The sequence below is a fragment of the Nasonia vitripennis genome (assembly GCF_009193385.2).
Source record: "Nasonia vitripennis strain AsymCx chromosome 3 unlocalized genomic scaffold, Nvit_psr_1.1 chr3_random0005, whole genome shotgun sequence".
NCBI lineage: Eukaryota > Metazoa > Arthropoda > Insecta > Hymenoptera > Pteromalidae > Nasonia > Nasonia vitripennis.
In genome coordinates, this window is record NW_022279624.1 from 3,158,406 (window position 1) to 3,174,431 (window position 16,026).

At 30.9% G+C, this 16,026-nt stretch overlaps 2 protein-coding genes and 1 long non-coding RNA gene across 4 annotated transcripts; 2 read left to right on the top strand and 1 right to left on the bottom strand.

The window, feature by feature from the left end:
• Positions 1-195: 195 nt before the first annotated feature.
• LOC107981497 lies at positions 196-1,011 on the top strand. The gene is made up of 3 exons (XM_031925862.1): positions 196-339; positions 465-686; positions 758-1,011. The coding sequence occupies exons 2-3, from the start codon at positions 467-469 to the stop codon at positions 979-981; spliced, it is 444 nt and encodes a 147-aa protein (XP_031781722.1). The 5' UTR covers positions 196-339; positions 465-466; the 3' UTR covers positions 982-1,011.
• A 167-nt stretch (positions 1,012-1,178) lies between these two features.
• Positions 1,179-1,807, top strand: LOC116416700. Its single transcript, XR_004227044.1, has 2 exons — positions 1,179-1,286; positions 1,358-1,807. It is a non-coding gene; the product is annotated as an uncharacterized LOC116416700 (long non-coding RNA).
• A 125-nt stretch (positions 1,808-1,932) lies between these two features.
• LOC103315822 (protein ANTAGONIST OF LIKE HETEROCHROMATIN PROTEIN 1-like) lies at positions 1,933-3,640 on the bottom strand. Of its 2 annotated transcripts, none has more exons than XM_008206498.3 (3): positions 2,977-3,640; positions 2,763-2,900; positions 1,933-2,582 (listed from the first exon to the last, which is right to left on the bottom strand). In XM_008206498.3, exons 1-3 carry the CDS (start codon positions 3,177-3,179, stop codon positions 2,378-2,380), a joined length of 546 nt encoding a protein of 181 aa, XP_008204720.1. In that variant the 5' UTR covers positions 3,180-3,640; the 3' UTR covers positions 1,933-2,377. The 2 variants fall into 2 exon arrangements, with proteins under 2 accessions (XP_008204720.1, XP_016842997.1); XM_016987508.2 differs by having other exon boundaries at positions 1,933-2,688.
• Positions 3,641-16,026: the final 12,386 nt, after the last annotated feature.

Below are 16,026 nucleotides of genomic sequence, written 5' to 3' on the forward strand. Positions count from 1 at the left end.
CATTCTTATAAATTATACAACAACTCTAAAACATGAGGAGCTGCGCGAGACGGCGCGAGAGCGGTCATGGCCGCAGGGAGGGGAGGCTACGACAAAATTTTCTCATTCTGTCTCGCTAAAGGTTGTGACATCTCGCGGCAGGTAGGTGAACTACATAGTAATATCTTCGAACTAGATGGAATGTAATTATTATCGAACTTCACAAGTTCGTTTGATTGTGAAAACATGGATCACTTCGTGAAGCAGAACAGTTATTTCAATTAAAACTTATTGATGGCAACGATGACAAACAGTATAATTTGTTAGTTACGAAGACTGAATATGAACGTGCTGGTAGTGGTAAGAATAATAATAGTCACATTACATACATATATATATATATATATATATATATATATAAATTATGTTATATTATAAATGTTTTTTCTACAGAAACTAATTTATTTTTTGTTTTAATATACCAGATATGTTGTATGCAGCACAGCTGTTAGAAAATTATAAAACCAAAAACCAGGAAAAAGGAAGGCATACTTCAACTTCAACCAATTTGACAGCTCAATCCACGTATTCTGCACATGCTTCAACTTCAAACAATAATATAGTTGAACCAGTCGATAGTAACGATTGTGACAACGAAGAAAATGTAGAAGATACCGAAAACTTGGACTTGAGCATGTGCAACAAAGGTAATGATTGCATGTAGATATTAACTTATAGACTTTTAATACATGTTAATATATTGAAAATTCCTTTTTAGATTCTCGTTGTACGTGGGATAAAAATCAAACAAAGCTTCTTTTATCTTTATACAAAGAATATGAATCAAAATTACGTGAAGGAAAGATAACGCATAGGAAATTTTGGATAATAATCTCTAATCAGTTGAAGTTGAAAGGTTATACCTTTACTTCTAATCAATGTAAGTTCAAATTAGACAGCTTGAAAAGAAAATACAAGGTCATTGTGGATCACAATTCATAAAGTGGTAATGATAGGAAGACGTGTGATGAGTTTGAGGCGAGTATATTTGTGTTTTCTTGTATACCAGTTAACAACAATATTTTATTAAGTGAAATTTGTATGATTATAAAATCTCGCGTATATTTTAATTATAAGATATAAATTTAATTTTCTGAATAACTAATTATAATTATGATTCATGATTCTGATATAGTTGTTGGAAAATCTTTTCGCGAAGAAACCATGGGTTAAGCCATTGTCCATTGCTGGTTCTAATGTATCAATGGATGATATGGATCAACCATCAGAATCAAATCAAACTTGTAGTAAGTTCTGAAAAAATGTACAATTAAATAATTCATAAACGTATTAAAATGACCATAATATTTTTCAACAGAACGTCAAAAGTTAGCTGTACAAGAAGCAACTATCAAGTACATGAATGATTGTGCAGAAGACAACAAATTTATGAAGAGAAGCCACTGCATAATATAGAGAAAAGAAATTGGAACTTTTCGGTAATTTAGTGCACTCGTTACAACCGAAGTAGATAATTGCTTTTTTTCGATTATTATTAGATATAAGGTAAAACGATCTATAGCGACATTTTATGTCATTGTAATGACAGTTTCGAAAACGATTGTTCGATATATAGTTTATTAATAGTCGATAAATACAATAATGAAGCGTGGATAAGCCATTTCGAAAGGCTACATTGTTCCTACTTTTGTTAATAAGTATATTTTTATAAAGTTTAATACTAATTAGTCGGTAGGTATTGTTATAAAACCTACATTGCATATCTGTAAGCAAACATGAATACAATAAATGGATAATTCATAAAAAATGCTATTTTTGCCAATCATTATAGTATCTTTAAAAAAATGGCATTTTCAGTCATTTAAATCTTAAAAAAGTTTATATTTGTTGCCGGCAACCGTAGCATGTCAAATTACATAAAGACTGTGTGAATACTTAAGAAAATGATTTATTAAATATTGTTATTATCAGTATATTTTACATCAATTTATCTTGTTTACAATACTAATGAAATTTATACATTATACAATTTTAATTAAAAGATCAATTTATTCCAAGATCATTTTAATTCAAAATATCTTCTGTGATACGTTGTCGTTTCTACCTTCCTGTTTTAAATTATTAGGAGCTTCCATTGGTCCCACATTTGCATCTATTGTACTTGGTATAATTATTGGATACTCGAATGTATCGTCTTTTTTCAAACAAATATTATGCAAAACACAAATCCATACAATATAATAGGGAATTAAATCAGTTCTTTTCATGGGTAGCTTATTTAAGAAAAATCTCCAACGTCCTTTCAGAAATCCTATATAGCGTTCTAACATCATGCGTGTGCTAGAAAGTGTAGTGTTGAAATAAGTTTGTTCAACTGTTAAATGTCCATTATCTTGATAGGGAACCATGATATGCTTTTGTAAAGTATAGGCTGAATCCCCCAATAAATGAGTACTGTGTGGAAAATATTGTTCATTGCATCTCTGTTGAAGTCCTGAATACCTAAATACACGCATATCATGTACAGAACCAGGTAGTCCAGCATAGCAATGGATAAACTCCAATTTATCGTTGCAAACAACCTGAAATTTTTAAATTATGTAGAAGTATTCTTTGCTACTACTGTTAATACGTTTTACTGCCCTCCATGCAGTTGCCTTTCCAATATCAAATTTAGTAGTAACAGATCTGTTAAAATTTAAAAAAAAAAAATAAATATTTTTACTAAATATAATTTTACTAAATACACTTAAATTAATAACCTGTATGAATCCAGAGTGCCAAGAATATATAGTGCAACATATAATTGTTTCTCAGCATCTACTGTTATATTCCCCCATTCACTTTCCAAATCAGCTCTTATTAAATACAATACGTAGTTGAATGTAGAACGTAGTAATCTTCCAAATAAAATTTTGAATCAGAATGAAAACAACATTCAAGAAAAAATGTTAATATTTAAGTAAATTTTCACACCTAAAATGTTCTTGAAACTGTTGATCATCGTATCTTGCAATTACATTTTCTATGAAATTTCGTATTCGAGGAATCCTGTGTATACAGCGATGATTATTGTTATTAAAAATATTATCATTAATATCTAAATCACTGTCACTATTACTTGAAGAACTTATAATTTCATCAACTGTTATAAGTATAGCAAGTCTTTGATTATCCATAATATTTTTAATGTAAAAAGCAACACATAAACATAACCTCTAAAATGAATACTCCGAAAAGACGATGCGTTTGTCAACAAGTACCAAGTCAAATTATTATAAACTGACGTACGATTAAGAACTGAATAAAGAGTGAAATATTTTTGCGTTAAAATTAAGTAACGTTAAGCACAATTTTTAATCTTTAATAAAAAGTGTTTCCTAATTTCTGCATCACCCATATCGAAACAGTTAACTCTGCCATTATTTGACTGCCGTCGATATTCGGAATGATTCTCCGTTAGTCAATAGGTGCCAACTTAAATTACTATAAACTGACGTACTCCGATCCGGAACACACCCTGAAGAGGGAAAGTAGGGAGACTAGAGTGTAAGGAGTACGAAGAGTGATGGGCTTCGAGGATTTCAAAATGTTAGCTCTTGATTATATTCAGAGCGTAGGTACATTTTTGCTACCTTGCGGCTATGTTCACGTCGTTAAATTCATGGCGCTAGTAACTTTCCCGCTCGATCGCTCGTTCCTCCATTTCAGCGCGAACAAATCGGCAGTACCGCGACTCGCGAGGCATTTTTCCTGGACAGCTCAATACTTGTAGAAGCAAACCGTTTTTTCTTTGTCTCCCTTATTTCTCTCAGTATTATTTATTCATTAATTGTCAGCCACGTGCCTAAGAATAATAAGGATTCTTCTGAGGATCGACGGAGAGGCCGAAACCCTGAGAGTCCTAACCTGAGTTGCAACGCTTTTATTTGATTGTAAAGTGAGTTGATTGTCACACATTTTTAATGTTTTATACCGTTGATATTTTAATATTGCGAAGCTCGTATACATATACGTATAAAGATGTATACAGCGATCAACACAATATACGATCAGGTTCATTTGAATACTAAATTCGCGAGAAAAATGCGTTGCCGTCGGGATAAAAAGGATTTCGTGACATCTTTATTGCGGTTGATCAGCTATTTGTTTTTCGCGTTTTATGTTACTTTTTTTCCTACACATTGATTGATTGATTTGGTTTGATTTTGTACTATTAAGAAAAGTCTAACAAAGTTAAATCTTATCGGAATGGTCATTGAGAGTAGAAAACTTCTTCAAAGGAACTGGTTTACTATACATGTTCCCTACATAAACTAAAAATTACAATTTTTCAAATGAGGAAAGGCAAAATTTATATACAGTTTGATCAAAACCATTGTAACAATATAAATAAAAGGTTTAACACAAATAGATTGAATATGAACTCATTAAAATATCACTGTCACTTGTCGATAACTAATACATACACATTTCAAATTTTATCTGGCATCGGTTATTATGAGTAAAATATGAAATCAGCCAATTGCAAAGATAACATCATGAATCTTATTTCAACTTATTCTTTAACTGCTGATATTTCCAAAAAGCGTAATAATCATTAACGTTTGATTGATAGTTTAAAAGCCACCAAGAAAAATTTTAATAATTTTAGGCATTATGTCGTGCATTTGAATTTTGAATGATGAAAATTTTCGAATAGCTTCTGAACTATTGATTAAAAGTTACTGATTATTACACTTTTTGGAAATGTCAGCAGTTAAAGAATAAGTTGAAGAATAAGATTCATGATGTTATCTTTGCCATTAGCTGATTTCATATTTTGCCCATTATCACCGATGAAAGGTAAAATTAAAAATTTTTATGAAATAGTAAACGACAAGCACTAAATGCTATGAAAGATTCCTATAAAGTTTATTTTTGTTAAAAAAGACATTTTGCACTATTGCAGTAGTAAATTATCAACAATATTTCCTAATTAGTTAAGCTTGATATCATCACCATCGTAATAAATATGAGATAAAAAATAATGAACTGCAGTTAAGAAAAATGAACTTTTACCCTGGTAAAATCGTTACCGGGTTTCCAACTATAAACAGGATAACATTTTTCAATATATTTACATATAATAATTATTCAATATAACTTCCCTTCAGGTTGTAAAGTCAGTTTTTTAATTTTGACGTTAGGAATCCGTTTTTCATCGACACCTCGTAAAGGGGGGTTTTCAAGAGAAGCAGACTAAATTTTCGACCTATACATGTCACATTTTTTCAATTTTGAGGTTAGGAATCCGTTTTTCATCGACACCTCGTAAAGGGGGGGTTTTCAAGAGAAGCAGACTAAATTTTCGACCCATACAGGTCACATATCATTTATTCAAGGAATTCTTCGACTTTATCTTGTCATTTTCATCATCACTACTTTCATCTCTTGAAAGACAATAAAAAATTATCTAACCTAGTGTTATTAGGTCTTAGATTTAGAGATTTACATAAAAAGATTTATTAACTATTACGTATATTAATTGAAAACCATATCTATGTATTAAGTAACGTTAAGAGGTTACAACTGCAAGAACAAACCTGATCAGCTGACGTGTAACGATTCTATAGCAACAGCACAGCATCGGAATTTCGAACGTGGACCGGACTTTTGTACCGGTGCTGGCTCTCCTAGTCGAATACACCACTAAATGCTTAACTCTATCCACCCCAGACGCACTTAATTAGAGCGCGAGATTATTTATTTAACAAATAGGTCGGCACATCAAAGGAAGGCGAGCGGGAGCGAGGGTAATTTTTAAAACCAATGCTTAACCTCATCTACCCCAGACGTCCTTTATTAGAGCGCGAGAATATTTATTGAACAAATAGGTCGGCACATCGGAGGAAGGAGAGTGGAAGCGAGGGTAATTTTTAAAACCAAAATACTTAACCCTACCTACCCCAGATGTCCTTAATTAAAGCGCGAAAATATTTATTCAACAAATAGGTCGGCACATCGGAGGAAAACGAGTGACTGAGAACGAATAATGTAAAAAGAAAACGCCTTAACCCTTCTATCTCATGTGCAGCGAGTTTAATAAAAAAAATACATTGGTAATTTTTCAAATCTAATCGCTTAATGCCATCTACTCCGCGCGCCCCCAATTACGGTTCAAGAATATTTATTTAACAAATACGTCGGCTTATCGGAGGAAGACGAGTGGAAGCGAGGGTGATTTTTAAAACTTAAATGCTCAATCCCACCTACCCCAAATGCCCTTAATTAGAGTGCGAGAATATTTAACAAATATGTCTGCACATCGGAAGCAAGTAAATGCGAGCAAAGTATCTTACATTAAATATAATAAAATAAAATACTTGATGACGATAGATTATATATTTTATGACTCTCCGTGTGTCAAACATGATTTCGCGCACGCTGCGTCACGAAGGCTTATGCTAAATCGGGCTCCGCACACGGTGTATCAAACAATATGGTTTGATACGTTTGCGAGAACTTAATTGCAGCCTTGTGTGATCTTTTAGCGAGTACTTACACAAAGCTACGTTCGCATTCTCGCTGTAGTACAAACATGTATTATAAATTTGAAGCAAGAGTAAAATTTAAATTTAACAATAAAAATATATTGGTTAGTCTATTTTTCTATTTATAGGTACATCCACATACATCCTTTCTTGTGTAAATAATTTTTAAATAAATTTACTATTAATTATACGTATTTTATTACACACACACACACATATATATATATATATATATATATATATATATATAACTTATCACAACTCGGCAGAACATTGAGGTTTATACTGAGACGTTTTAGCGCGAAGTGGGAGAAAGATCCAATTTTTTCACCATGGATCACGATAGCAAGGGATGGTGTTAGCGCTTCTTGTAAATTTTGTGAATCTGATATATACCCTAACAGACCGAGTTTGGTAAGGCACACGCTGACTAAACTACATCAAGTTAATGCTGAATCCCAATTAAAAAAACAAAAAGTAGTAGAGAATTTTAGGGTTATCATGGACAAAGAAGAGGCGAGGACTGACACAGGTAATGAAGGGAATACAGCTTCCGGATTAAGGGTACATAGCATTGCAAGTGAACTTAAAAACGACAACTGTCAAAAAGAAACGACAGGAGTCGACGTTGAAAGTGCTGTTAACGGTGTTATGGAAGTATCTGTCATTGTAGAAAAGCATGATTCACATGAAAAAAGTAAAGTATGTACTCCTGATAATGAGCAACTTTCATGTGAAGAGTACTCCAAAAGAATCAAACCCAAAAAAAGAACGTACACCAAAATATTTAGAAAAATAGAGTTCTATGGAAAAGTACGTGTGTATAAAACCATCAATGTCAAGTAATAAAGTTATATGTATACATTGTGATAAGGAAATTACAGCTATGGCTTGTGTCATTGATAAACATTTAGAATCTGAAGAACATTTGTACAATATTGGAGAATCTACGTCAACAAGCCGATTTGATCCTAACGTTGCAATAGCAGAAATTCAGCTAGTGGCAATGATAGTAGATCGTAATATTTTATTTCGTTTTTTCAGAAGAATTATTGAAAACACTGCAAAATGTCATTCGTGATTCAGATATAATAAAGAAAATTTCACTGGATAGAAAAAAAGCTACAGCAATGATGCATGTACATGATATTTTAGCACCAGCTCAAAAAGAACGTTTGACGGAAATTTTGAAAAAAAACAGAATTCTCGGTTTTAATTGATGAATCAACGGATATTTCTATACATTCATCTTTATGTATTATCGTTCGATATACTGACCTTCAGCGGAACAAAGTGTGTGATTCATTATGGGATGTAGTACGAACATACAAAGGGGATGAGAAAGCAAAAGCAGATGCGGATTATATATTCAATGAAGTTGTAAACACTTTCAAAAAAGCAGATATTCTACTTGAACATATAATAAGCTTTTGCTCAGATACATGTAATCTAATGATGGGACGTTGTAATTCTGTTTCATCGAAATTTAAAGAACGATTGCCAAACATTACTATTACGAAATGCGCTTGTCATCTTGAGCATTTAATTGCTCGTGATGCCATGAAAATCTTCCCTTCAGAATGTACTAATTTATTAACATCAACTTACAATTATATCGCAGATAGTTCTCGAAGAATGCATACTTGGAAAGTTGCGCAAGAAAAGCTAGGTTTACCCCCATTAGTAATGTTAAGGTACACGCCAATTCGCTGGCTTTCGATTTATTTATCAATTCTCCGAATCCTTCGTAGAAGAAGTGCATTACGTTTATTTTATAGAAAAGAATACGAAGACAATATGGATAATAATAAAATGCCAATCGTCTGAAAGCGAAACATCAACTGAAGGCAATTTAAAACAGTTTGAAGATCCTCTTATGACCCTTTACTTATTGTTCTTAGAGGCAATGTTAGCACGACTGACTAGAGCTAATGAATATTTACAAACTGAAAAAGCGATTGTACCTGAATTAAATAATAAAATGACTGAAGTTTACGTTGATTACAAGAATGTATATGAAAGAGGAATATGTTAACAGTACAGCTATTCCAGATATTGATCCAAACAATGAAGATCAATTCAAAGATTCAAATCAAATGTACATTGGTCAAAATGCTGAGAATTTTTTAATTAGCGCTGAGGTGTCCAATAATGAGGAAGTAAATTCTTTAAAGGACGAATTCCGTCACATGTGTCGAAAGTTTTTAATTGAATGTTGTGAAAATATAAAACAAAAATTTAACCTTTTTATTTTCATCCTAGCAATGCCTTAAGCGTTCAATTTCACAAAAACCATCCAAATCTTAATGAATGTTTCGAATCATACGCTCAAATAAAGGCTTGTAACGATCAATCTTGTAGAAACGTTATCAACGAACAATGGAATCACTTTGTGGAATATCAATTTTCAAATGAAGTCAAGGACAATGTAAAGCAGGAGACCGATACTAATAATGATGATTATTTTATCGATGATAAGAATGATTATTATTTTATAGGTAGTGAACGAATGCCTGATTGTTTGACAGGAAAGCGAGGTAATTCAAATATAATAAATGAATCGCGTGTTAAAAAACTTAAAATTACTAATAATGATCATATCCAACAGGTAGATAGTGTTGACGGTTCAACAGTTGATACTGCTCATCCTTACAATGATAAAGTAATAAATCTGATAGTAAAATTAATGAAAATAATGTTGTAGAGGTGAGTGTTCAAGATTTTTGCGAGAATGATATTTCGATTCGATGCTTGCCTAAGAACTTTAATGTTAATAACGATTCCGATTTAAAAAAGTTCGAAACATAATTTCAAAATCTTGGAACAATATTTGAATCCGATTTAATGATGGAAATATTGAGTAATGGTCTATTGTCAAGTATTGAATATTATATGCGTTCAAACATAGCGTACACTGTAGGGAGATATAAAAGTAAAGACAATCATCCTATAAGAGATTATAGAATAAGAGATGAGGAGGGTCAGGCCCCTATACTGTACACAACCAATCATGAATTCAAATTGTGGTCCACAGAATTTAGAACTTTACATGATCAAACGTATATAGATGGGGATGTTATCGATGCTTTTGGAGCGGTTCATGAGAAGGAATGAAATAATGCAATTGTAGTTCCTACGCAGCAAACTAAGCATGTGTTAGTAAGTATCGGTAATGCAATGATTCCAAGTAATTGGTTTATGTTCAATCTTCAAAAAAAAATATTTTGAAGGTACAATATTGATGCCATATGCATTAAACAATCATTGGTGTTTATTTGTAATTAATGTAAACGATAAAACCTTGACTCACATAGATCCATTATTTATAGAAAATCATAATATCAGTGAACATTCTGTAGCTTGCTGTACAAATTTAAAAAAATATCTCAATAGTCCTTTACAAAAGCAAAAAAATAATTTGCACGATATAGAATGGACGTACGTACCCTGTACGAGTAAACGCAAAGTGCAAACAGATGGTCACAGTTGTGGTGCATTCGTCATGCATTATATGGATTGTATAGGACGTAAAATTGATTTTGATATTAATTTCAATGCTGACAAATACAGACAAGAAGTTGCACATTTTTTAATAAACAATTCTGATAATATGAAACAAATTTGTTTGTATTGTTTTGATGATAAAGATCCACCAGAAATTATGTGTGTCTTATGTGAACGATTCGTTCACAAGGGCTGCTTAAAACGCACTATCCGTAATACTGAACACAGCACAACAGGTGACGTTGCTTTAAATATTGCAACATTATATATCTGCAAATTGTGTTCCACTCAATGAATGCAAACGAAAAAGAACCCAGGTTTTACACATTATTAACTTTTTAATAAAATGAAAGATTATGAAAAGAAATTCAATTGGCTCTCCAGTCACGGCAATTAATGAATACAAAAAAAAAATTTATTAAAGGTTTATTTATAGCATCAAAATAAAATTAATTTTGCTTGCTATAGGCAAGGCTTCAAAGATGCACTTTAATAATAAAGTAAAATTTAAATGGCTTACTAGCCACGGTTTCTGAAACCGTATTTTGATTAAATTAAAATGAAATGCAGGCTTACTAGCCTACATAAAATTTAAAAAGCTTACTAACCACGGTTTCTGAAACCGCATTTTGATTGTATCAAAATGAAATCCATTTGGCTTACTGCCAAGGCTTTCAAAGCCGTATCATAATGGTACTACTATTAACAAAACACTCAAATTGTTCATGCCGTATTCTCTGCCTTGCCATCGAAGCCAAAATACTTTTGGAGCCGTATTTTCATTGTAGTAAAATGAAATATATGGTTCACATTATAAATTGTAATCTGATAAAATGGTATAGTTGATGTATGCATTGAAAATGAATTAATAAAAATATTAAATTTATGTAATACACTAATCTACTGCGATAAAGGTATAAACAATGCAGTGTAGTTGCTAAATGAAAAAAGTTTATAATGAAAACGAAATAAACATACCATTTTTCAGATTTTGCAAATAAAGATAGTACATTTATTCTTTTAGTCAACCTAAATAGTTAAGAAATTTGTCATTTCTTTATTTTTAGCTACATTAAAATAAAGATAGCACTCTTTTCAATGGATAAAATGACTAAAAGAATTAATTACTTTTAGTACTTAAGTTTTATTTTTTAAGAAATGGTATTATTAAGAAAATGCGTGTGAGTGTTTATTCCATCTGAAGCTAATTATTATTTTATGTAAGGAAATATTAAAAATTGCAGATAAATGTCAAGTGCCGTCACATAAAAAAATAATTAATTTGATGATAACGCGTTTGAGCTCAGTGCAATAAAATGAATGAGTTAAGTTGTTTAGTTAAAATAAAAAGTATTTAAAATATGATTCATAACAATATTGCATAACGAATGCATGATATTAACCACTGAATTCAAATGTTTTATTGATTCTCTTCAGAAAGAAAAATGAAAAATAGTCTAGTCGATATAACAGAAGTAATTGATTTTATTTTATGAAATGAAAAGTAAATTATTGTAAGCAATATTATCCGACAATATTAAAATAAAAATTATTCAATCCATTTAGAGAAACTGTAATGTAATATTAACGATGCGATCGATTTTCCTTTATTAGATTTGTATGTATTTAATGTATAAAGATATTCGTTTTTCCGTAAACGCGAAGAAGAATTGCTGTTTAAATTATGAATAATCTGGCGAATATAACCTGCTTTACCTAAATAGTACATACAATTTTATTATAATTTTATTATTTTAAATGATAAACTTTAATTTATACAAAGTAATTTATATTCTTAATAATGTACTAACTGAGATATTTTTACATTGCAGTTACGAAAAAAAAAATGAGCGACGAGAAGAAAAAGGTAAATGTACTTAATGTTAATGTACTTAACATACATAATTGTATCTTAAAAGTTGAATGTTGCATAAAATGGGTTTTAAATGCTTTCTAAAATTATTTGTATCCGTACTAGTTTTTAGACTGTTTAGAAGAAAAATTAATAAATATTTTATTTATATTTATTACTAATTTATATGCTAAAGAATAATACACAAAAATAATTTACATTTTCAAGAGCATTAATACTACATGAATTTTCTTGAATTATTATTAATATTTTTATGTCACTAGCGATTTTAGCGTGCTACGCACGTTTTATATCTCCTCTATTTTACTTTTTGATGTTAGAAATTCAAACATAGAGATCACGCGTAAAATCGAAGAATTAAACAGAGAACGCATACAATGATTACCTGTTTTTAAATAGAATAGGATCAAATAAAATATTTAATTGAATTCTTTATTTTTCAGGAAGAAGAGGCCGAGAAAAGTAGACAAAAATTAAAACAATTACAAGAAGAAATGGCGGCGGAGAAGAAAAGTTAAGGGAGTTAACAAATGGTAAATATAGTACCAGAATTTTATTCTGTTGTGTTATACAAATATAAAGGATAAAAATTAATTTTCATGTATGTTTAATGCGCTTTTCGTTATAAAATTATATATGAGACGGTTTAATAGTACTTATCTTCGTTTTACCTCCGAGTATTCAAAATTTTTCAAGGAAAAGTTATCTATATAATAGAAAATTGACAGTTTTGTTTCTTATAAAAGTTATAGATAATTATAATATTACGTTCGTTTTGTTTTATAGAAACTGAAACTTTCTCCATGCAAGTAGACCCAAATGGTAAGAGAATATTGAATTCGTATTATTTATTTTAACGGTAATGTCTGATCTAATATTTTTTAAATAATTTTGATCATAAATAAATTTATTAAGATTTCCCATCGATAATCAAAGTATTCGTAAACTTTGTAAGCGACTTAAAAATGTCTTTTTGACAGCAATGTTACAAAATACGGATATTTAAAATGAAATATACACGAAAGATTTAATAATCAGTAAATATTTACATTTACTCTACTTTGCCTTACCAATAAACTGAATGTGCTTCGTACAGTACAAATTTTAATTTGCCATCAATTTTTGTTGCAGTTATGACATACTGTTACAATCTTGTTATAAATAAATTGTGTGATCTAATGAAACTTTTGGAATGATAAGCTAATAAGCTTGTATTTATAAGATGTTTTGTTATCGTACATAAAATAAAGAAAATTATAAAGTATATTATTAAAGTAATCTATATTTAGAAATACTGCATGTAAAATAAATCAAAGAAATAGCTTTTACGGAAATAAAACCAATGCCAGAAATGGCCTTAGGGGGATTATTGACACCACCATGTTATTTCTATTTAAATACATAACTTTTCTTAATTTTAATTCAAACTACTCTATGAATCAATGAAATGTTATAGAATTTTAAATCGTGATTTAAATTTTTAAAATCCAGAAACCGATGATGCTACAAAAAAAAGGATCCCTCTGCAGATGATGTAAAAGATCATGAGCCACACGAAAGTAAGATATTCTACTTTATTGTATGTAGAAAAAACCGCTGCCAATTCATTGGCACGTAGCTTCCTCCAACTAAATTTATAAGTCCAATAAATAAAATATTGATTTAATATATCTATATATCTGATAGCTAATGTATGAGGCGATTTTTGATACACAATTTAATGAAAGTTTTGGATAGTTCATTGTCCAAAAGTTTGCAGACCCCGCTGTTTTCTTATTATAGAATACGAACACTGTCGTCAATTTTTTTCACAGAAATTCATGCATGTTTACATGTGTACCTAACCAACCTAACCATCAAAACAGCAGGATATTCATTAGATAGGTCGCTCGCGCAATTTTCAAGAAAACGATTTTTACATTTTAGCTCTTTAGTTGAAAACCGCTTGATGGAATTGTTTAAAATTTTAACAGCAGATAGCTTTTTTTATAGTGAATCACCAAATAAAATTTTGAAGCATTTGACTACATTGTTTTAGAGATATAAGAAATCAAAAATCCATTGTCAAGAGGAATAAGAACTACAAAGACCACAGTCCCCACCCAAGTCATTGCGCCCCAAAATGTTGTGACATCCAGGATGCAACTAATCCATTGACTTTATTATAAGGAAATTTCCAATTGAGTCAAGGAGAGGTGTTGAATATGCCTAGGTAAGTTTGGCAACATGGCAATATTTTCTTATTTTATTGTATCAATTCAGTCTATAAATAACTATAAAGAAGATACAAGACCCGGTAGCTTCAAAAACCCTCAACTCTAATAATAGGAAAAGCACGGTAGCCAGGCGGGGCCGTGCGGTATTAAATCCATTGGCGAGAGGAATAAGAACCACGAAGACTATTGTCGAGAAAGCGCAAAAATTGATACAAGACATTCCAAAATCACCATGTGAGCCTATAACTTTAAAGAAGATACAACACCCGGTAGCTTCAAACACCCTCAAAGCTAATAATAGGAAAAATACGGTAGCCAGGAGGGGCCGTGCGGTAATGAATCCATTGTCAAGAGGAATAAGAACTACAAAGACCATAGTCCCCACCCAAGTCATTGCGCCCCAAAATGTTGTGACATCCAGGATGCAACTAATCCATGGACTTTATTATAAGGAAATTTCCAATTGAGTCAAGGAGAGGTGTTGAATATGCCTAGGTAAGTTTGGAAACATGGCAATATTTTCTTATTTTATTGTATCAATTCAGTATATAAATTAAAAAGTATCTAATAAAAATTAAATCTATTTGTAGATCCTGTTTAAAAAAGCGCTTGACACATTTCTTTAAAACCATCGGTTAACGTTCCAAAATTGCTCTGATAGAAAGCTGAGGCTGTATTGCCCGAAATCAGTAAAATTTCCTGGTGGATTAGCAGAATCTATGACAGAAATTTTCCAGAATACTTTGAAGTGTGGAAACATTTTCGGACAGAATGCTGGTGAAAATTCTGGCGAAGGTAGAGGAAGGCAATTCATAGTTAGGAGGTTAAGAACTATGACTATATTTATTGTAATCATTGTGCAATGTTATTCATATATTGTAATAATTTTTTTCGTCAATAAAGATCTGATGAGGTTGAATACCACACCAACGAAACGTCGTCAGTTAACGTGAATTTTATGGATTTTTTTACAAGGATTACCTCTCTCACATTTGTTACGTATATTTATTTTAATTTTGATCAACATGAAAAGTAATACGTACTATTTTCGACATATTTGTTTGCTTACAAATCAAAGCTTACAGTTATTAATAATTTCTGCTTATAAATAAGTTCAATTTCATTAGTATTCTAATTTTCTTTATTTAAAATAGCCCTACCCTGCAACCTCTTACAAAAAATGATGTATACACTACCTACACTATATTCCACATAACCGACCCAAGTCATCAATTATTATTACATTATTTTATGCTATATGTTTAAATAAATTCATACGTATTGTTATATTAACATGACAATAGTGCAAAATGTAAACATTATTAAGTAATATAAATAAATACATTATAAGTTATGCTTGGCATTGGTCTTTTTGATCTAAATATTAAATCAGCCAAACAAAATAATATAATAATTTTTATTGTAACTTGTTTATCAGTTTTTGGAATTTCCGAAAAGAGGGTACATATCAATAACTTTTGATTTGTGGTGCAGAAGTTATTAAAAAAATTCAAAAGAATTTTAAGCAATTGGTCGAGATTTTCAATTTAAAAATGTAAAAATTTTCTAATCTCTACTAAACTATCAATCAATAGTTTATTGTGTACCGAGGGCGTAAAATGGGCTTTTTTAGACCGAGTGCGGAATTTGCAGTACTCGTCTTTGGCTCGTGCTACCTCGCTTAGACTCCCTGGTGCACACTATACTTTTTGCAACGCATGTACTGTTTTCTGCATTTTAGAAGGCTACAAAGATACATATGGACCTTTTCAGTATTAATATTCAATAATAGAACAAGGGATGAAAGAATCAGATTTTTTAAAGCAGTAATCACCCGAGGGAACAATATTTTCGCTCCGTCCACGACTGAACTATAATAGCCACTTTATTTCCTGAAAAG